This window comes from Rhipicephalus sanguineus, chromosome 7, assembly GCF_013339695.2.
Source record: "Rhipicephalus sanguineus isolate Rsan-2018 chromosome 7, BIME_Rsan_1.4, whole genome shotgun sequence".
Classification (NCBI taxonomy): domain Eukaryota; kingdom Metazoa; phylum Arthropoda; class Arachnida; order Ixodida; family Ixodidae; genus Rhipicephalus; species Rhipicephalus sanguineus.
In genome coordinates this window covers 83,073,132-83,096,694 of record NC_051182.1, presented here as the reverse complement: position 1 = coordinate 83,096,694, position 23,563 = coordinate 83,073,132, and the positions used below count along the sequence as shown (strand labels likewise).

General features: G+C 46.6%; 1 protein-coding gene across 1 annotated transcript; it reads right to left on the bottom strand.

Annotated features, from left to right (window-relative positions):
- Nucleotides 1-9,451: 9,451 nt before the first annotated feature.
- LOC119398809 (uncharacterized) lies at nucleotides 9,452-13,163 on the bottom strand. Its single transcript, XM_037665624.1, has 3 exons — nucleotides 12,491-13,163; nucleotides 11,707-12,443; nucleotides 9,452-9,505 (listed from the first exon to the last, which is right to left on the bottom strand). Exons 1-3 carry the CDS (start codon nucleotides 13,161-13,163, stop codon nucleotides 9,452-9,454), a joined length of 1,464 nt encoding a protein of 487 aa, XP_037521552.1.
- Nucleotides 13,164-23,563: the final 10,400 nt, after the last annotated feature.

Here is a 23,563-nt window from a genome sequence, read left to right as displayed (position 1 = left end):
ATCTTCAGCTCAGCACACTATACAGACTCATTTAAGCGACACAAGCTTGCTGAGGAACGTAAACCTATCCGTGATAGAAGGCCAACCGCAGGAGGGTACAATAGCCAATTTACTATAGAGGAATTAAAGGCGGCGCTGAGAACATGTGGCAACTCAGCAGCAGGCCCAGACAGGATTACGTATGGCATGCTGAAACACATACATGAAGACACGCTTGACACCATTCTCTTTCTGTTCAACAACGTATGGTCCTCTGGGCGTCTACCCAAAGCCTGGAAAGAGGCCGTTATCATACCCATCCTTAAACAAGGAAAAGAAGCCACACTTGCTGCCAGTTACAGGCCTATTGCGTTAACTAGCTGCTTGTGCAAGGTATTTGAAAAAATGATTAATCGCCGCCTTGTGCATTACTTAGAATTTAATGGCCTTGTTCACCAACGCCAAGCTGGATTCAGGTCTGGCCGGTCGACAACCGATCAGCTCGTAGCCTTCGAGTCATGTCAGGGACGCCTTCATTCATAAGCAACACTGCCTTTCTGTATTCTTTGACCTGGAGAAAGCTTACGACACCACATGGCGATACGGGATTCTCCGTGATCTGCATTCTCTTGGAGTGTCAGGAAACATGCTCAATACTATTGAAAGTTACCTCTCTGAACGTACTTTCGTGGTTCGTGTTGGAAACACCTTATCAAAGCGATTTACGCAGGAAAATGGTGTGCCCCAAGGTGGTGTTCTTAGTTGCACGCTCTTCATTGTTAAAATGAATTCCCTAAGTAGTGTACTGCCCAAAACAATCTCTTACTCTGTATATGTGGATGATGTTCAGATCAGCTTCAAATCGTGCAACCTGGCCATCTGTGAACGTCAAATTCAGTTGGCAGTAAATAAACTCTCAAGCTGGGCAGGCAGAAATGGTTTTAAATTTAACTGTGGGAAAACTTTCTGCTTACTTTTTTCTAAACTACGTGGCATTAGGCCAGCCCCCAACATTTCAATAAATGGACAAACCATAGCCGTTAAGAAAGACCACAAATTCCTAGGTGTTGTGGTTGATGAGAAGTGGACCTTTGTTACACATATCAAGCAGCTACGATTAAAATGCTTCAAAGCTTTAAACCTACTCAAGATTCTTTCGCATCAGTCATGTGGTACAGATCGTGACTGTCTGCTGTACCTACTGAGCAGTGTAGTGCAATAACGTATTGATTACGGTTCGGTGGTGTACGAATCAGCGTCGAGATCTGCACTAAAGATGCTTGACCCAGTGCACCACCTTGTGCTTCGTCTGGCCACTGGCGCCTTCAGAACCAGCCCGGTAGCTATCCTCTATGTTGAGGCGGACCGATGGTCATTAGAACGACGAAGACAGTATACAAGCATCACTTACGCCACTAAGGTGCTCTCCCATGCTGACCACCCATGTCGCGAGCTATTGCAACACACATCAAATGCCCACCTGTTTTCGAGGCGACCATCAGCTATGCCACCGTATCCTATCAGCGTGGCTTCACACCTTGAAAGCCTGAACATACCAGTTGCCAATCTCCAACTAAGCTCTCATAAGGACACTGTGACCCCGTGGGAAATACAGGCTGTCAACTGTGACATGTCATTCTTAGAGGTAGGGAAGCATGGCCCCCAGGTTGCAATAAGCCAACACTTCATGTACTTACAGGCAAAATACAGGTGTGCTGAGTACTACACAGATGCTTCTAAGTCCTCTGCAGTCGAATGCGCAGCACACGGTCCTGAGTTCTCTCAATCTGAAACAATGAATGAACATACCAGCATATTTACAGCAGAATGCTATGGCACACTACTAGCTGTAAGGCACATCCTAAAGAAGAAAGAACCAGCCTCCGTCATATACACAGATTCCCTCAGTGCAGTTACTGCGTTGTCCTCCGGTCAGATAAGCAAAAATCCAGTTATGAACTCTCTTCTTAAATGCATCATGACTGCTCACAAATTCAAGCTTAAAATTACGCTCTGCTGGATACCGGGACACTGCAACATAGCTGGAAATGAGGCAGCAGACCAACTTGCGAAGTCAGCTGCACTCCGCAGTTCAGTAGACATAGATGTCTTCCCGTATGAGGACCTGAGGCCACACATCAGAAAGAAAATTCGTAGGCAATGGCAAGAAGAATGGAACGCGGCAAGCGAAAACAAACTGCACACAATAAAGCCGATTGTCGGACGATACGCTACCGAAAGATGTAACAGACACCAGGAGGTTGTTCTGTGCAGAATTAGGATCGGCCATACACACGCGACACACTCACATCTTTTAAATAAATCTCCAGCACCGAACTTTGCAAAATGTGGTGATCCGCTGTCCGTCGTTCATGTTTTAATCATGTGTCGGTGGCTCGAACCAGAAAGGAGACGTCACTTCCAAGAACTGTACAAATCCCACATACCGTCACACCCATCCTTTTTTCTTGGTGACGAGCCTATGTTCCCCCGAAAAAGTGTTTTAAGCTTCTTAGGTAGCATAGGCTTCTTACGTTCCGTTTCATACTCTCACTAATATCAGCCTTCTCTCAATCTTGAGGGAATCACTGAGATTTCTAGTTCAGACGTCATGCAGCACGCACTCCTTGTCTTGACAAGGACTGCTGCCGAGGCTGCGTGACTTCGTAAAGCCCATAGCTTGTGCCCGCTTTTAAACTCATCGCACACAATCTTTTCCTTTTATTATTTTAGGCCCTCTACACCACGGTTTTATTTTATTCGTCACCTTGAGTACCACGCTTTTTACCTGAGTCGACCATAACCCTGTGTTTGGCGCTCTTTGGCCTGAGTGGCCCTTGCGCCACTAAAACCTACCATCATCATCACTTACAGTAGGCATTGTGGGGTAGTTTAAAAAGGCCAATATACAGGCGCACAGACGCCCTTTTCTTGCGGCATGTTTTAGGTGTCCACTGAGAAGTGAAGCCACTCTAGCAATTGAGAAAGCGATACAAACAGGGTCCGATTCCGCTTTCGCGTTGAAGGCGAAGGTCAGGCGCCTCCCAATTTTTTTTTTTTTTTGTATTGTCACTATAGCGTTTACCGGGGTATATGAAATCGTTTCGCCAGTCAGCAAGCCTAAAGTAATCTCCAGGTCGTCAGCAGATTCCATGTTGAGGATATTAACGACTGGGTCGGCAACAAACCGCGCTGCTATATCAAGTGTGATAATGAATATGATTGATTAAATTTAAATTTTTACGTCATTAAAGTGTCGATATTATTGTTCCTGAACCACGAATTTCACACCGGCTGGCCATTATCTATAGAGAAGATCCTCTAGATCTTTCGCGATTTTTTCTGGTCGTGTGATTTTGCTAAGAAGGAGCTTGCCGACCAGTACTAGATTAATCCTTTCGGCCCGGGCGGTGTCAATTGACACCAGCACACATTTCCCCTAGCACCTCGAAAATGAAACCGAAACTTTCCATAATGGGGAAATAATTTTTCAATGATCCGTAGTGCCATTGACACCAAAATTGTGACATGCTTATGGAGCTGGGAGCCGCAAAGAAGAAGCTTGAGCGAAGTCATGGGTGACATCGAGGCGGGTAAGCAGAGGCGAGTAAGCGCCATTTTCGGGTCGACGTACCTAAGCTGTTTCAATGTGTATCGCACTGACTAATGACACGTGGTTCAAATTTTGTGTACTGTAGTGAGTAGCAAGAAAAAAGAAGCCATTTTCCTCATTTCACGACCACTGAGCCCCGGTGACCTAATTTGATATGTCTATAAATCCATTATTACTTGCACGACTGGCTCAATTTTTCGTTTGTGGTCTTCTGAGGTCCTAAGTATTAGGAAAAGACGCACAAAAAAGTATCCGACCGAAATAAAAAATGCAGGGCTGAAAGGGTTGAGGGTGATACCCACATTTGCATATTGAATACTTTTATGCCCTCCGCGTATGCGCCGCCGGCTGAATCACAAAGGCAGACCGCGTTCGGCGCATTCTATACGCAAGCAGCACGTGGCGTTTATTGGTCACGGGGTGCACCTATATTACACCTCAGTTATTATTACTTTTACAGCATCCCAGCATACTGACAAACTTGACTTTCTTTTTGTACAATAACCCACACAGACTTCGTTCGCGAAGAACGTCAGTATCAAGATGCGACATTTACGTGTATCGTCTCATACCACCGTGTTCATTTCATACTCCACGAGGTCGCAAACCAAGATGTAGCGTCACTTTCATGTGCATCTTATTACTTTGCCCGGTCGCAATCACCATGTTCGTTTTCACCACGCGGGCGTCTGGTCTTGCAGACATCCCTACTTGTCATTCCATTAAAACAATGGCTATATGCGGATTCCACCACGTGTCATGTGAAAGTACGCAATGTCGCTAGTTCGCTGTGAATGTACGCTCTACGCAAGTTAACTAAGACCTTTGGAATGCTGAAGGAATAGAGTGGCAGCCGGCAACTTAATCTCGAGTCTGCATTTCGTTCGCGGAGAACCATCGATGGAGCCAGCTTCTCCCTCGCTCGCTCCTACTGTTTTTCCGACGACATGCCAAATTCTGATAAAACTCGCTATCCGTAAACAGTAAAAAACAAGCCCCAGATGCGTGACACATTGGGGACTGCGAATTTTACCATTTACTCCAGAGGTACTGCATTTTCCCCTTGGCATGTGCAAGCGAAGTCGCGTCACGCCCTTCATAGTGTTGTGTGACAGCTCAGATATCACATACAAAGCTGACACGCAACGAAATTAGCCACTCAAGAAGCCCTAGCAACTTCCATAGACGGAACGACACAACGGCACAGAATACTTCGCGAAATATCTATGCGGCATGACTAATAGCAACACGGTCCGGCTATTGCAAGTTGTTATTTCGCGCATCGCACTAGGTTGTCTACGGCTTTAACTCTTTTACGACCGTGAAAATATTGGCCACATTTTGTAGGTTTATTCATTATTTTTTGCTATGCATAATAACATATATAGACAGAGCGTAGTCTTACATTTTAATAGAAAGCTGAGTGGTTGAATTTTTAATGGTATTACGATAAAGAAACTATACTTGTTTATAACCTGGAAAAACATTTATGAAAATCAATATTTATTGAACATTTCTTAGAACATTTCTGATGTTATGTTCCCAGCATTAAAAAAACGAAAAAATTATCCGAAAGGCGCCAAATATTTCAGGAAAGATTGAACGATTTGGCTCTAGAAGCGTATGATGTACCATAATTTTTTATGTGGTTTGACAACTGTATTATTCCACTCATTACATGCCTACATTTTAGTCCTCTACAAATTTTACTTACATTTTAATCGAAAGCTGAGTGATTGAATTTTTAATGGTATTGCGATAAAGAAACTATACTTGGTTATAACCTGGAAAAACATTTATGAAAATCAATATTTATTGAACATTTCGTAGAACATTTCTGATGTTATGTTCCCAGCATTAAAAAAAACGAAAAAATTATCCGAAAGGCGCCAAATATTTCAGGTAAGTTTGAACGATTTGGCTCTAGAAGCGTATGATGTACCATAATTTTTTATGTGGTTTGACAACTGTATTATTCCACTCATTACCTGCCTACATTTTAGTCCTCTACAAATTTTACGAATACAGTAATACAATGAATGCAATTAAGCGCATCAATATTTTTATTATTTATCTATAGGCATTATAAGAAATTACACTAAAGAGTGGCACAGAAGAAAATTTAGACAATAAAAGGTAGTGCTGATAATGGTACTTACAAATCCTAAAGTATGATCGTACTGCACACAAAACTTTTCTAAAGGAGTAGGCTACAAGAAACCTACGAGTAAGCTACATTTCAATGTTTGGTACTAAAAAATTATCTTGAACCTTCTCTGAAGCTTTCGGATGTAAAGAGCAATTTTCGAAGGTTGTTGTGCCACTGGGAAAACCAGGCTTCACAAGTGGCAGTTGCCTCGTAGTGAAGTTTTTTGTGCTCATAGCACTTTTTGGATCTTCTCCGCTTCTTCAATCGGTAGGACTTGGTGAAGGTAGAAAGCCCGAAGCACTGCGCCGACCAAACTAACAATATTAAACCACACACAAAAAGACTTTTCGGCTCCCAGACGGGATCCATGTTCAGAAGTGAAATGAAAACATGTCGGAAGAGTTCACCTTAAGTATGCTCGAATACATCACGCAGGCAGCGCGCATACACTGACGGCAGATTGCCATCACTCCTCTTGGAGTGGTCTGTATGACGAGAGACTAAAGATAAAGACGTGGTGACAGTCCTTTTTCTCTAGGAAGAACACGTGATTTCCCCCGGTCGATTGCGTGTCCCCCTGAAGGAGGCTCAGCTAAAGCGCTGGATTTTACAATTCATTTCTTTACGTCATATTTGTGCTGCTTGAGACGCCTTCCAAAGTCACCAGTTTTGCCAATATACACATAGTAACAGCCTGTCCTTTGGGACAACGTACGCTCCACAGGGAAACTTTGTGTAATCTATCCTTCACACTGACTAACAATTATAGCAGTTTATGGTTACATTTGGATATTGTAGGAGCGCTGAACACGGCTTAGGGCATCACTGATTGAATGGATATATGGTATCGCGGCGCGCTTTTGACCAGTGAGCACTGCGGACGTGCTATTTGTCGTTCTACATCGTACAAGAAGAAATTGGGATAGCCAGAGCCTGACAACTCCCGCTGCGCGCACCAAGCACACGTCGGCTGCGTAGTATTCTTGGCTAGTGCCCATTTTCTGCGCGCGTTGTAGAAGCGTGGAAAGCACTGCCCTTTTGCGAAAAGCAGGTTGCATAGAATCAAAGTGCAACTAACGCCCTGTGTGGGTCGGCTTCGTGAACACTCCAAATGACATAGTGGGCCCTTTCCTTTCAATAGCACATCAAGGCTTGAGAGCTCGCCTTCGACTTCTGCCTCCACCGTTAGTTGAATGGCTGCTTCAATGCTTTTGAGGGGTGAAGTGAAGGCCTTAACTGCTTCTATTTGAATAATGCAAAAAATGTCGTCCAGGTAGTGGAAGAACACCTTCGGAGCAGAGCTGAACGAGGAGGGGGCTCGACTTTCAGTCGCTTTCATCGTCAAATTAGCGGCGGTCACCGATATAGGAGCACCCATAGCCGTTCCATGGAGATGTTTTTAAAAGTTCTTTTCGAAAGTAAAATACGTGTTCAACCAACAGAACCGCGAAATTCGAACTAGATACGATACACCAACAGGCGGTCGTTCTGGTAGACTTGCATCTGATTCCAGAGCGGTCTTTCCCACATCCACAGCCTGTTCTGTTGACTCACTAGTGAAAAGCGATTTCAGGTCAAAATATACCAAAATAGGATTTTGATTAAGTACGATGTCACCGGCTTTGTCCATTAAGCTGCGGGTGTTCCGGATGGGGGTGCCACGGTAACCCAAAACGGGCGAAATAATACGGTGCAAAAATCCTGATACCTTTTCCAGGGTGGAGAGCGTAAAATTCACAACAGTGCATATGGGGATGCCTGGCTTGTGAGCTTTGGACAGGCCGTACAAAGGCGGTGCTAAACCACTGCGAGAAAATAATGTGAAAAACAGTGAACTGCTTCCAGGGGGGCTGCAAGAAAGACATCTGCCAGGAGCTTCCGGATGTATCTTTGCGCCTTGGTTGATGGACCCCGGTCAAGTGGCATTACGCGTTCGTATCCTCTAACAGCTTCCACATTTTCCGCGAGTAGTCGCTTCTGTCCAACAAACAATCGCGTTCCCTTGTCTGCGAGAAGGATCACGACCTCACGGTTGCCGCGAAGTCTCCAGACCGCTTAACGTTCTTCGGAAGCCCCAACGAAATCGCACTGCTTTTAACTTTTAAATGCGAATGCATTTCTTAGTCGGGCTATGTAAGGCATCCGGCGTTGTCCGCGCGCCGGCAAGTGTTATCTCTCCGCTCTCACTCCCTCTCCCATAGCAACAGCTGCGGGCGCGCGCGCTTATCCTCGCCCCTAGCAACCGGAGCATGTGGTACGAGAGAGTGTAGGAGAGGGTAGGTGCAGTGCTTCGCCACTCCTTCTCTCGCCGTTCGCTCTCTCTCCTCTTTGCTCCCTACTCTCCCGTCCGCTCGCGCCTCACTCTCGACCGTTCGCTGGCTGGGCGCCTCTCAAGAACATCCGGAAATGTGTGCTCAAAACGCCGCTGTGAAACGCCAACGCCGAGCCGAGGACGCTGCCGCCGTGAGACGTAGCCAGTCTCAAGTCCCCACGCCAGAAATACTCGGCCAGGGGCTACAGTTTGGTGCAGCAACTTCAGTCGCCGCACACAACACAGACGTACCCGAGAAAAACCGCACGGCTGGAAGCCGGCGGGGTCCTACGCGGACGGGGGTGCCCCCTTCGGCTCGACGAGTTCAATCGCCCAGCACAGAACACTGGTCGCAAAGGGGCTACCGTTTGGTGCAGGAACTTCAGTCGCCGCACAAAAACTAGACGCACTCAGGGAATACCGCGTGGCTGAGAGCCAGCGGTGTCCTACCCAGACGAGCTCCCGGCGAAGAGAAAAGAAGCGAGCCAAACGAGAAGCGCAGCCCTCAAGCACTCACCTAAGTAGCGCTTGCGCCGAGCGTGGAGTTTGCCGCCTTGTAGAGTTACTGTGTAAGCTACTTTTATGTAGCAGAGTTGCGCATAGGTCTGGCTAGCAACCACAGCTATGTGGTGAAGTAGCACTCCGTTTGTGCAGGCGACATGCCTACAGTGTCGGCAATTCACATGTACGGCGTGTCGAAGACCGGCGATAAACATTGGTTATCTATGGCTAGCATTATTTCAGTAAGCTGCAGCGGCGGCATCGAAACATACAAAAACTGGCCCGAGCGTCAGCTTCTCCGCAATGCTCTACCGATTGATGGATGGATGCTATGAGCGTCCCCTTTATAACGGGGCGGTGACAAGTGTGCCACCAGGCTCGAAAAAAAACGTTTACTCTTTTTTCTTAGCGTTGGCCTAGTGTCTTTACTTCAATTAAAACTATTTTACTCCAGAAGAAAAAAAAAACCTTAAGTTTTCAGCTCCGTTCTGTGCCCTTTACGGCAGAATGTCCTTATTTTTTTCCCCATTATTTATTTTTGTCCTTTCTCTCTAGTTTTCTGCCACCAGTACTCTAACCGTCTCTTACTTATTTCAGAAGGACGTTTTGCTGGGCGAGTTGGTAATATTCCATTATTAAACTTAGCGCAAAATAACACGGACAAAGTGAAGTGGTAACATACACAGCGCAGACTATCAACTGAAATTTATTGAAGAATATTCACACATATATACACAATGAACAAGACACGTGATGAAAGAATAAAAACGAGTTTTAGTGACTAGCACTCAAGTAATCTATTTCGATAGGGTGCAACACTATCGATGGCCTCGCGACACATGCCTCACCACATCTGTAGATACAGAACGCTTCCTCAATTTCTCGCTCCGTTTTCCCGTTAAATCTTGCCAGCACACTTGCTTCCGTCAGCCTGGGCGCGCAGCCGCAGTCCCTACAATGAAGCGAAAGGTTTCGAACATGGTGGCCCATTCAAAGAGGCTCTGTGGTCAAATAACCTATTATTTAGGCAGCGCTCTGTCTGCCCGACATAGTTTTTCCCACAGGACAAAGGTATGTTGTACACCACTTTCCTACCACAGTCAACTAACTTTTCTCGGTGCTTGACGTCGCACCCTTTGTTCTCCCGACCTTGCCTCTGTAACTTCTTATGCACCGCCGGGCAAAGCTGGCCAAGCTTCCTTCCACCTGAAAAAACAACATTACACCCATACCTGGCCCCTACTTTTTTCAAACGATGAGACACCCGGTGCAGGTACGGAATACAAACAAGAGGACCGCTGTCGTTTATCGAACGCTTTTTTGACCCTTTCATTTCCTTCTTCATTTTCTGGTAAAGCCTTTCTCCAAGGAAGGCCAAGTGGCGCTCCGGGAACCTCGAATCCCTAAGGCGCTCCACCTGTCTTGCGAAACTCTCTTCCATCTGATGTGGACAAGACTTCCTGAGTGAAGCCTTCAGGCAGGACACCGCCACCCCATCTTTCACAACCTTCGAGATTCTGCGCTGTGTATGTTACCACTTCACTTTGTCCGTGTTATTTTGCGCTAAGTTTAATAATGGTTACTTATTTCAATCGCGGGTTTGTTCAGCTTTCCATTGTCTTAAAACCCAAGGCGTCATGTAGGCTCGTGCCCAAACGTACACCTGGGTGGATGTCTCCACATTCAATCAGAACATGCTCCGCCGTTTCCTGATCTTCCCCGCAGCACGTGCATTGTTCTTCTTCTTTACTGAATCTCGCTTTATAACTACCCGTTCTAAGGCAACCTGATCTCGCTTCAAACAGTAAAGCGCTTCCCATTGAATTGTCGTAAAATGCCTCCCTCCTTATTTCATTTTTGCCCTTTCGGTACTTACTCAAAGCCGGTTTTTTCTCCATAGCTGCCATCCAGTAAATCCTCTCCGCCTCTCTGACTTTTCGCTTAACGCTCTTTGTTGACGTACTGCTTACACTACCAGCCGTATATTTCTTAGTGAGCCTCCTAGTTCTTTTTCTCCACTCTGTGTCCACGCTCTTCCTATACAAGTAACGGAACACCTTCTCTGCCCATCTACTCTCCTTCATATTCCTTTGCCTTTCTTCGAACCTTATTTTGCTCTGAGCCTCCCTCGCCTCAAAACCTGCCCATCCCATATCGCCCTTTACAGCCTCATTTGTCGTCTTCCCGTGAGCACCGAACGCGAGGCGTCCCACAGTCCTTTCATTTATATCCATTCCCGATTGCACCTCTGCCCTCATGCACACCACTGAGTTCCCAAAAGTAAGCCCCGGAACCAGTACACCTTTCCACAGACCTCGAAGCACCTCGTACCTATTGTATCCCCACAATGCTCTGTGCTTCATTATTGCAGCATTCCTTTCCTTTTGCTGCTGAGGCTTTTTCCTGTACCTCCATGTACCTGTCACCCTCATTTATCCATACTCCGAGGTACTTGTATTCGCTCACCCTGGGTATTTCTTGGCCCTGTATTGACACCGCCTGATCACAAGGGTCATTGAATACCATCAATCCACATTTTGTTACACTAAATCCTAGTCCTAGAGCTTCCCATTCCCTTCCGCATACCGCCTTGAGCGGCAGCGCGCCATCTAGTGAGCATTCTTGAAATCATTGAAGAGAGCGCCGCTGCGCTCCTGGCGGGACAAATGAGAAGTAGTGTACACGCCGGCGGGCACGGACGAGCGCGCGAGCATAAGGAGCAAGCGCCGAGCGTGGTGTGCTGATGATGATGTGGTGGTGCCGTTCCCTTTGTAACGGGTCGCCGCGTGTATAGCGGCTTGGCAATAAAGTAGATAACCAAAAAAACAAAAACGAAACATAAAAAAGAGTAAAAAATAAACAAGAGTGGAGAGTCAAGGCACCGTGCACACCTTGGAGGGCGGGGGGGGGGGGGGGGCGTCTGTCACTTCGCGCAATTCTGTACAGATACGGTTCTCCATCTTTCTAAGAGCCGCTTAGTGCATTCTACCACTCCCCTGTTTATCTCCCCACCATCACTCTCGAATCCCAGTGCAACATGCAGCGGAGTGTCTCCTCTACCGTGGGGTTCGATTTCCCTGCAGTGTATCACAATGTGCTGCATAGTTTCGTCGGCATCATCACAGACACGACACACCAGACTCCCGTGCTCACTGTCAATAGCCCGCTAGCGTTCCAGTGTGCGCAGTGCCCCAGCACGGCCTCGAAGAGTAGGCGGCTTCCAAGGCTGTTGTATATAGACACCGCACTAATAGCCCGCTTGTGTTGTCCATACAGGGTCACTGAGGTCTTGCCACTCATCTCCTGCAGCCACAGCTCCTCCTCGGTCTCCTGGACACGGTCACGCACCGCCTTAACGTATTGCCGCATTGTGTCCGCCTGTATTGGTGCCGTGAAGAAACCATATTTCTTCTCGAGGCGGTATATACGGTTTGTCCAGTCGGTACGCATACACGTCGCTGCCAAGTATTCGAACACCTGCCGGGCCAATCGCTCCTTCAGCATAAACTGCATGCCGCCACGGTAGGTCAGCTGGCTTGCAGCCTCACGTGCCTCGAAGGTGGACCACCAGAGGTCTCCCTGAACAGCCTCGTTGGCTACTGCTCCATGTGATCCCAAAGCAGTGCGTCCGACCTCCCGCTGTCGCCGTTCCAGCCATTCCCTAGTCACAAGGGACAAGCAGACGGTGGCGTTGCAGAAGGTCAATGCAGGCACGTGCACAAGCTTCCACATGTCTTGAACCATCAGATATCTGTTGAATACGCACAGGCTCCTGCGCCGGAGAACACACTGTGCCCGCAGGGCTATCCGTCTGATGATTTCCTCGTGCTGCCCATAGATGTCGCCCCTGAACGCGGCGTCACTCCTAGGTACTTGCACGATGAGGCAACCTCTAGCGCATTACCAGACAGTGTCAGGGCTTCATTACCTGGATTACCTGGTGCCACACCCACTAGCTGTACTACAGTCGTCTTCTTGGCGTTATAGCGAAGCCCCAGCTTTTCGATTTCCGCTGCACAGATGTTGAGCAGTACTTGCATGTATCGAGGATTTTCTGCCATTAGGACGATGTCATCCGCAAAAGCAAGGCCCGGTATCTTGCGATTCTCGTCTATCCCGGTGGTGCTGAATTTCAGGCTGAAGCCACGAGAAGACTTCACTATCGCTCGCTCCAGTTCGGACACATACAATAGGTATAGTATTGGGGAAAGTGGGCAACCCAGACGTAGTCCCTTGGAAACCTCCACCGACTCCGTTGTGACTCCAGCAAAGGCCGCCGTAACCGCGTTACCGCTGTACAGCTGCTTAATTGTTGACTGCAGTGCTTCCGGGAGACCCAGGTCACTTAGGCACTTGAAAAGACTGGCATGCGGAACATTATCATATGCTTTCTCCACATCCAGGAAGCAGCAAAGCAGTCCACGGTTCTCCTTTCTGGCAATCTCGGCGCATTGTGTTAGTACGAAGAGGTTGTCTTCCAACCGCCTGCCCTTTCGGAAGCCATTCTGCAGCTCTGTGAGGAGACCTCTGAACTCCGCCCAACCGTATACCCAGTCTTTCAGCACTTTCGTGAAGGCTCTGTAGAGCGTGCACGTGACTGTCAGCGGCATGTAGTCTCTCAGCCGACCCGTATTGCCCCCCTTCTTGGGGATCAGCACTACTCTACCGAGTCGCCACTCCTTCGGTATATCCGCGCCTTGTAATATGGCGGTGAAGAGACCGCCAGCTGCTCCTTACAGTCTGGGCCTAGCCATTTAATTAGGCGAGCTGGTATCTCATCCGGCCCTGTGGCTGTGTGCGTCCGAAGGCGGGAGAGCGCACGCTCGACACTAAGGCGAGAGAAAGCCCATTTTGTGTCCGAGAGGTACGGAACGGTCGGCACACTTCAAGTCTTGATGTGTATAGTACTGTCATTAGTGTTTGCAGGACCATACAAGGGCTTTAAATGTGATGTCACATATTCCCTCAGGTCAACGACCGGCTGTCCTGTTTCGCTGTCCATGATTTGAGGCTCAGGCTGGTCTTTTCTATCGAGAGACCGAACATGGCACCAGAATTTTGCAGCCGTTGACTTTCCCTCGTCTCGCAGGTCAAGTAGCATCTGCCTATTGGCATTGGCGAGCTTCATTTGAACCAGAGCCTGCATTTCGTGCTTCAGCTGCAAGTAGTGTTTCACCTTATTGCTGCAGACCTCGGGGTCTTCTGCATTGACGGCACGGTGGTGGGCACGGTTTGCCTCTCGGCGTGCCTACCACGCCTGAGCTACTTCGTTATCCCACCACTGTTTGCGTGAGTGGCACGCAGGGTTCTTGTTTCAGGTGATATGCCGGCGCACGATGCTGCGTAATGTGTCGACGTATTCTTCATACGTACCCGCCCCTCGCCGCTGTTGACTGCCCTCAAATTCAGCAGCCGCTACTTCGATAGCTTTTACCAGAAGGTGCATTTGACCTTGGGATCTAACGCGGCACCTCGGTTTGAGTTATTGCGTTCGGAAAAAGTCCATCCGCATACGATTATGATCGCTTCCTACGCTATAGTTTCCTTCCTCATCAATATCCAGGGAGTTGAGTAGGCGACTAAGGTTATGCGAAACGAGGACATAGTCTATAGATGTTGCACTGCCTCGAGCACATCATGTGTACTTTCTCTCACATCTGGGATAAAGATTAGCGATGTCCAGCTGCAGGCGTTCCGCCAGCTGCATCAAGAGGCTTCCATTTGCGTCCGTGTACCCATCCAGCTCAGATATATGTGCGTTAAAGCCTCCAAGAATCAAAATTTCCCGGTCGCTGGTCACGCACTCTGAGTCCAGGCACACACACTCTATCAGCGTCTCGTTGGCCTCAAGCCGAGTACCGCTGACTGCCATAAATATAACGCACACCGCGACAGAAATCCCCGTGATGTCTCCCGTGAGCCACACATGGTCGCTGCAGTCTCTTCCCACACCTTGCCACTGAGTGTCCCGCCGCCACATAAAACCGACTCCCCCTCCTTTGTAGTTAGGTCCGGCTCGCTTATTTCCCAACCGGCACCAATCTGTATGTATAGGTGGTTCTTCCCAGGTCTCTCAGTGAGTTTCCGCAACTGCATACAGTGAAATCCCCTCAGCCCTCAGAATACGATATACTTCCTCCCATTTGTCCACTCGACGAGCCCCATTCAGGTTCAAGTATGCCAATCTGAAGATATCTTGCTTCTTTCGTCGAGGTCGTCGCCTTGAGCGGCGACGCGCGATCTAATGAGCATTCTTGAAATCACCGGAGAGAGCGCAGCTGCGCTCCTGGCGGGACCAATGAGAAGTAGTGTGCACGCCGGCGGGCACGGACAAGGCGCGAGCATAAGGAGCAAGCTCCTAAAAATTGGCGGACCCTTAGCTTCGCCTTTAAGAGCTGAACGCGATAGCGAAATCCGGCCCCTAGTGCGCACTTCAACCACTAAGTGCATACTTATTAATGTGTGTTTTTACACACACACGCGCGCGCGCGATATGTATCTATAGTAATGGTACATGCTTTCGATCTAAAGCACTTCCCTGTGATAGAGCCCAGACATATTTCTCACAATGCCTCACAGATGCCAGCACATAATCAAATGTTTGCTGTTTGCTTGATCAACGCCTCCTCTAGAAAAGCGGCGTTGGCTTGATATGTTTTCCGCTAGATGGACATAGTTGTCCATTTTTGGAGCTGTTTGAAAGTTTGTGTGCATTTTTAGCGGCGACGGCTGCATTATCCCGGATATTTTTTGAAGCATGGTGTCGCGCAAAAAACGTACTTTGATGGCCTCGCCAATGCGCCTACAAATCGCCGAATGGGCTCATTTTCGTCGTGAAAATTGTCGAAAAAAATGGGTTAAGGAGGCTCCTTCCTCTACAGGGCATTTATGTAGTGTTTTTTTCCGAAGCAGTTGCAAGTAAAATCGTGGCCTTCTGGTAGGACACCTGCTTGTCATACAAACAGCCCGGGTTCGATCCTCAATAGAACCGGAGATTTTATTGTTTCTTTTATTTGCACCTTTCTCGATTTTTCGGTCACGGACGATTTTTCGCTCACAAGGGACGTAGCGACGCCGACACCGACAGCGGCATTTCTGCGAAGCGAGCTCTCTAACGCTATCGCGTTAATACCTTCCCGGGTTTAATTTCAGGTATATTTCGTGGCGATTTACTGTTTTACATTGTCGTAAATATCTTATTCATGTTAAAGATCTTAGCATTGGCGCCCTAAAATTACGCGCATTACTGTATTTTGACAAAGAAAGACATTTCGTTCCTTTTTGATATTCCAGTTAGGAGAGTGGACCACACCCGTACGGTAAGCTAAAATTTTCAGAAGGCCGCAGTTACAATTTCAAAATATACAACTTATTTCTTCACAGTCTTATTAGTGTAGAGTTGTCACTGTAAAGTCATACTCGAAAGAAGAAGTAACGAAAACCTTGCCAATAAGCTTTCTTGCCGACCTGAGCGCAGAGTATACATAGAAACATATGACATCTTACGAATCCATAAGACTTACGAATCCTTTCAAAATAAAAAAGCACGTGTTTTTAGATATCTATAGTCGCATTTCGAGGCCCCGATCCAGGCAAAATAGGAACAAAACACACTGAGTGCACAGAAAAGAAGATTCTCCCTTTCGACAGACCGGAACGTGTCACGGCAAAAAGTAACGAGGAATGAAAGCACATGACACGAAAAACGGGTGACGATTAATCACGTCGCTTAAATTAGAAAAGCTAACGCTTGTTTCTCTTTTCTCTGGTTTGGGGTGTCTATGTGCTTCCTTGAATAATTGTTATTTTGTGCAAATGTGGAACGGTCAAATAAAGCCAACTTTCAACATGTTATTTCCCCCTAAAGCGCAAAAGGGCACCGTAAGACTAAACATCACACTCAAAGAAAAGGCAATCCACCTGTCGACGCGAGGTGACTTACCACTTTCTACAACAACATTCTGCCGCGAAGTACTTTCACTGAATGTTTGTCCCACATTCACCATAAGAAGTTTACGTTTCAACTAGCACAGCGGCCGCCATTTTCAAGTGCCCGGCGAGTAGAGTTTCGCTATCAGCTAAACTGGGGCCTTGCAATCTGAAGATCAGTATCGCAAATTACGTCCCCTTTTTTTTCGATTTCTTAAGAATGTGAAAGCTGTATATTCTGACACCATATAATTTTACAGCAGAACTGTTATGCCCGCCGTTTCTCTCTTTCGAGATGTAGACTAGAAACAATCAGCGTCATGCCAGCGCGCGCCCATTTCATCTTCTGCGTTGCTCCCCGAACACATGGGTCTGGAGCACGCTCTCTCGCTGCGCCAATTTTCCTGTTCTGGGATGAAATATCTCGGACGAGGTGAGGACAGAGATAGAGAAAAGAAATGGATAAAAAGTAGGAGAATGCGAGAAATGGAAAGAAAAAGAGGGTAGGAAGAAAACAAAAAAAATATATAAAAGAGATTCGGAGAGAAAGAGGAAGAAACAGACACAAAAAAGGCACGAAAAAACAGAGGTGAATAAAGAAAAAAGACAGAGGGAGGGAATAAATACAAAAAAAAGTAGAAAGATTGTGGAAGAGAGAGAAATAAATAGAGAGTGAAAGAAAGAAATGGAATGAAAACTAGACTTTAAAGTGATTTACACTAATTAGACTACTTTATGCTTTGTATGCCAAGTGATATTTAATGGAACCATATCGATACCTAGCCAATACTGGTGTTTTAAAATGTCATCAAGTGAGCACTTCTAGCATCGCGCTGTCAATGGCCGTGTGCCTAGTGAAGCCAGGATCAGTCGTGGGCAGCCCAGATGAACTGTACCCCAGCTTTGTGGGACTCAGTGCAGGATACGCTCATTTGTGTCGATTCGAAGTACTACCCGCTAGCTGGTAAATAAAAAGGTACCTGAAATGTTCTTGTGCTTTAACTTCTGCAGCGCAGATATTTGTGCAGTGTGAACTACTGAGCGTTTTAAGGTCCGATATATACGAGAGCGGAGAAGTGGCACGACTATCGCTAATGTCATGAAGCTTGAAATTTTTGTAGCTTGAATAAAGCACGCCTCACATTGCGTCGAGTTTTCATCGCGGTAAATCACTGCTATGACAGCATTGTAACTCATTTTTTATTAGCTGTCTTTAGGCCTGCTGCATTGGTAAAACACACAGCAAAGACGTTTCGGCTCCCACACGGGAGCCTTGTTCACAAGTGAAATGAAACATGCGTCAAGCAGTTCGCCTTATGTACGCTTGAATACGTCACGCAGGCAGCGCGCATAAACTGGCGGCAGATTACCATCGCTCCTGTTGAGAGTGCGCGGTGTGGTCTGTATCACGAGCGACTCAAGATGAAGACGCCGTGACAGTCCTTTTTCTCTAGCGAGAACACGTGCCCTCCCCCAGTCGATTGTGTGTCCACCTGACGCGTGCTCAGCCAAAGCACTGGATTTCACATTTCCCTTCTTCACGTCATAATTGTGCTGCTTGAGACGCCGTTCTAAGTCACCAGTCTCACCAATATATACGTCGTCACAATCCGCCCATTGGACAACGTACACCACACCGGGGAACTTCACTTTGCGTAGTCTGTTCTTCACATTCACGAGTGATTGTCGCAGTTTCTGGTCTGGAACGTGTGCCACCTGGACGTTGTATGAACGCAGAACACGGCTTAGGGCTTCGCTTGTGCAAGGGATATACGGTATCCCCGCGTGCTTTTTACCAGACGCAGCACAGGGCAATTGTGGACGTGCCATTTGTCGTTCGACAGCGTTCAAGAAGGAATTTGGATAGCCACGGGCTGAAAGATAATAAATAAACAAGCAAATAAATAAATAAATAAAACAAGTAAACAAAGCAGAAAATCAGGCACGCCCACGCCAAGCTCCGGTTGCCCCATTCCCGAAAGAGCAAGGAGGATGCTGAGTTATTTTTAACAAGAAAGTGTTTGATGCCAGGGACCACCGAGGCTTTCATTACGTATTTCCATCACGGAAATACGTGAGCGAAATAAACGCCATCTCATGGCAAAGAAAAAAACTATAAGAAAAAGTTCAGATGACGGGAGTTTAACCCATGACCTCTCGGTCCGCGACAATGACTGGCGGTCGTTTAGCCCTATGAGCTACCGCCAAAGACGTCGCATGGGCTACATGAACGCGCCTTATATCTTTCACACTTTCCTCTCACAGTGTTCTTGGGTGGACGAATGGAAGAATGCTATGAGCGTCGCATTTATTGCGGGGCGGTGACATGTGTGCCTCCAGGCTCGAAAATAAATGCGCAGTTGCTGTGACCGTCCCATTCCGCACGCTTCCAATAGAAGTGTAATTTCATCAACGCTTTAACACACCGTGAGGTGACGGATTTAGCCCAAGCCTTGCTGGTAGCATCCATCCATATAAAAAAAATAGTTCTCCAACGCTCGTCTGGCTGTCCTACCGCGTTCCCCGCTCACCCTGTGATAAACGACGCCCGTTGCGTTTCTCTTCGCGTTTCACGATGCTTTGAAGGAGTGCATATAGAGAATCAGTGTTTATTATGAGCTTGTTGATGCCATGTTTGCGTGGGATTCACCATATGCGCTGTCCACGTATACGTTAAGACCTTCAGCTACCGCAAATGTTAAATCATGATCATGGGCGTTAGTCCCCGGTACGGATATGTGCCAGTAGGCGTCAACGTGAGTGCGTCTACATCAAGCGGTGCTACATCTGCCAAACAACAATAGACATTGTAAAAACTCTCATATACCTATGCACTATAAATAATCAACTACTTCTGTGACGACACGTTTTGCTATCGTGTTATACCGATTCCTATGACGGAGGGGTCATCCATATTTTTAATTATTGACTCGCCAGCGATGGCACGTACAAGTCGTGGGAAACCACGTCTTATCTTGCATAACGTTAACTTTAGTGGGATCGTCAGGAGAACAGCGCGACTGACTTACATATACAATTATTTTCGTGCGATTCAATGCGGCCAGATTATACAATCAGGACTAGTTAAGAAAATCTATATTTACATTCTCCAGTCTCAGGCTGCACATTTATGTTGTTTTCAACGAAGAAAAGGAAAAACGCAAATCGGCTTCATACTGCTGTTGACGCATTGTGTGACTTCAAAGCCGAAGGAACTGTATATGTTTTTTGTAAAAACACATACAGTTCCTTTGGCTCTGAAGCGAACACAAAAGCCGCGTGTTTGGTGTTCGCTTCATTTTTATTTTACTTTATTTAGGTATACATTACTTTCGCGTGCATCCTCTTTAAGTATTATTTGATGGTGTGTCTATTCAGCATTTTACATGTATGATTTTCGTTTCTTTCTTTCACATTTTGGAGGGACTTAATATCAGCGTTATCTCACAGTATATTCACGCTACTTTGCAAGTCAATGTCTTCCTTTGCTGCTCGCTCTTTTACATACCATACGTTAACAATCATCCACTCTTTATCCCTTTTTAAAGACGCGGGCTTCAGTTACCATTCTGTCTGAGCATACCTCGTCTACTCATTGATATGGAGGGCAAGGGGCGCAGTGTACTTAAACGCGCTCCCAAGAAATGCCATTGTGCAACTTTATTAATGTTAATTCTGTTAGTGAAAGCTTGGGTAGAGTGACATTTTCTGCTCAACAATTTCTCGACACGTCAAGCTTTCCTATTTCCTTGAACATTTTGCTTGTACGAGTTTTATTTGTAGCGCAGTTCCTGACACAAAAAGGTTGCAGTTACCTGGTGGGGGCCACAGGACCTGCGAACTTTTCACAGTGGTGCATCAGATCTTATCACAAGTACACTATTCCTTCTGGCTCAGACTCACTAATTATTCATAAATTCATGTATGGAGAACAAAATGTAAGTATGCTCTCTCTCTCTTTTGTCTGGACTGCATTCAGATAATTATTGGGTGAAGCTCATAGGTAGTACATGACTGCCCATAAAATATGGGAGAATGTAAGCTTGGATGAAATGTACTGCCGCCTAAAGTTGCATATTGCGTACATCATGGCTCCTAATTTATATTCATAAGAACTAGAAACGGCGTGGGGGTGACTAGCACAAAACACCCGTGGTGTTGCCACATTTGTAAGGAAAACGAATGTGTTTATGATTCAACCCCTGAAGTCTGGTTGTAGTGCAGTGCTAGCTTTGGCAGAAGCTTGAATGCAAAGGATGCGAAAATGCTGGAGGTCAATGCGCCTATATTTAGCTGCGCGGTAATGAACCCCAGATGGTCAAAATTTACGGAGCCCTTCACTACGGCGTCTCTCATAATCATGTCGTAGCTTTGGGACATAAATGCCCTACCAATAATATTTTTAATTACTGCGAATATCTAGTGGTTTGTTCATCATGGCCTATAAATACACTTAGATGTAGGTATAATACAAGCTGTTTACACAATGTTCCCGATCTCACAAAATATTTCAAATTTCCCGCTAGGTACACTTACGGCTCTAAGTTGTCATCAACGTCAAGTAACGAAACTTACTTGGCATAAACCCGCAATAACAAAAGTTTGCTGCAATAAAATAGCAAAGAAACGGTGATCTCATGTCGAAGCGAAGCGCGAGGAAAACAGTACACAGTAAAGAACACAGGGGACAGGCGCACCGCCTGTCCCGTGTTTTCTTTGCTGTGTCCTGTTTTCCTTACGCTTTCCTTCGACATGAATCCATACCAACTCGCTCAGTGCTCCACGGTGATCTCGTTCTAATTCTCTCTTACGGTTTTGTTTTCGAGAGTGAGCTACATTGCTCACGCTCGATCTGGCCGCCCTAGTCACTACCTTAGTTTATTAAGGCGCGAGCCTTTCATGCCCCATCAAACGTGACATTTGACCTATGAATGTCTGCTTTAAAGTTCCCACCGACTAAAATGTGCTCAACCTAATTGTTCCTCGTAATCAGCCACATGCAGCAATAAGAAAGTGCACACAGTGCCTTACAAATGTGTAGCGGGTACCTCGTTTTTCCACAGAAGTACGAATAATGGTCTAAGTCTAAGGGGTGCTTCGCAATTTTACAAAAATGGTGGTTTATGGCGTAGTGGATGCCGCGCATGTTTATTCGTATTAGTTGGCCCACGAGTTTAGAACGGGTCGTAGAAAGGCCACTCTTCCAGCTTTCGCTGTGACGGCAGTCGGCGTTCTGGGCAGGTCGACGTTTTTTACAGCGAAAGCTGTTATGAGATCATTTCACCGGCCGTTTTTGGCGCCGTAGTTGTCCGCCGCCGCCGCCGCCGGTGTCCGTAACCACTATCGCTCGAAATAAGAAAAAAAAACGAAATAAGGAAAAAATTCCAGAATGGAACGAGGTTCGAACCTGGGCCCTCTGCGTGGGAGCCCAGTATTCAAACTCTGAGCCATGCCGGTGCTTGAAACTTCATTGCAAAAAGGTCCTATACAGGCTTCATATCGGGAAGGAACCACATTAACATATGCAATATAGCGTGGCAGAAGAGTAAAGTAAACACCAAGCGTCGCACAACGCGAATTCTGTAATCAGGCGTCACACAATGCGAATTGCGCAACGAGAAGGTTGTTGAATGCTTCCAACCCATTACAAAGGACTCCGCCATAATTCTTCATCGTCATCAGGTACAGCATCAACAAAGTGCGCATAATGCCTTACATGCGTTTAGCAGGTACCACGGCTCTCCGTAGAATGACGAAAAATGGCATAATGCCTGCTTTCCTGCTTCTCAAAAATTACAATGATTTATAGCATAGTGGGTACCTCGCAAGTGCACTTGTATTAGTTGCCAAGGAAGCCCATAAGCGCATCATCCATTTCCTCGGGGTCCCAGTAAAGTCCTTCGCGCCCCTCCCCCACCTCTCTCTCCCACGTCAACGTATGTTATACAGCATAGGGACACAGCGACCAGGCGTCACCTAATGCAAATTACGTAACTGGTGGGCCGTTCAAAGCTTCCAACCCATTACAAAGGGTGGAGCCATAATTCTTCATCGTCATCGGTCGTCGCGTCAACAAAGTGCACATAATGCTTACAGACGTGTAGCTGGTGCCTCGCTTCTCCGCAGAATGACGGATAATGGCTTAATAGGCATTTCCGAACTTCGCAAAAATTGTGATTTATGGCATAGTGGGTACCTTGCTAGTGTACTTGTATTAGTAGCCCCATGAGAGCTTACAACGGTGCTTTAGAAACGCCGCTCTTCCAGCTTTCGCTGTGACTGTGCTGCGGTTTCAGCGCAGGCCTGGCGTTTTTTGACAAGGGTGCATGCTGCAGGAAGTGCGGGAGTGCAGAGTCCATAGTTGGACGGCTCTATTAGCGGTGGTGCTTCATTCGCGCTGTAAATGTTCCGACATAAAAGCTACGCTGCTTGCATTCGTTATTTCATAGTTTATGCAAAGAATCCGTCTGCGTGCAACCTGTTGTTCGGCTTGCTCACAGAACACCTGCATGTGTTCTCCCTTTGCTCATCGGCAACACGTCATCCCGCTGATGGTCGTAGTGTAGCGCAAAGACGCAAACTTGCTTTGACGATCTGTAAACTCCTACTGACTCAAGAAGTCGTCCTCGGTCATCCTGCATCTACCCGACAGTGGATCGGCAATGCCTATGCCGCTCTCACAGGACTTTCACGCGGGTTAGCGTGGGTTGGTGGCGAAAAATATTACATGGTAGTTTTATATCGCTGCAATACAATATTATATTTCGTAGCGCCTAAAATTTGTTCACAGTTTCCTGAACTTCCATAATTAGAAACATATTTTGGAGCGTATTCATCGCCTTGTAAATTGAGTTTCAAATATAGAACGCAAATTAGTATCTACATTTCTCTTCTTTTTAATTCTTCGTTATGTTCATTGTAGTAGATACAGCTCGATGCACCAATATGTTTTGCTATTATTTACACCTACCACATTCTCCCGCCGGGAATTTTAACACAGGGATTTCTAATGCCATCTTGATGAAATGACAACTGCACCACGTAGTAAGCGTCGAATATACAATAGATGCAACAGACAAGC

Bases quoted from the DNA above. Each gene is read 5' to 3' on its own strand.
- LOC119398809 (XM_037665624.1), bottom strand. From the start codon at position 13,163: ATGCCGCTGACAGTCACGTGCACGCTCTACAGAGCCTTCACGAAAGTG. The intron at 12,444-12,490 runs GTAATCCAGGTA...AATGCGCTAGAG, and splicing joins GCTAGTGGGTGTGGCACCAG to GTTGCCTCATCGTGCAAGTA. The intron at 9,506-11,706 runs GTGAGCACGGGA...GCTTCATTGTAG, and splicing joins ACGCTAGCGGGCTATTGACA to GGACTGCGGCTGCGCGCCCA.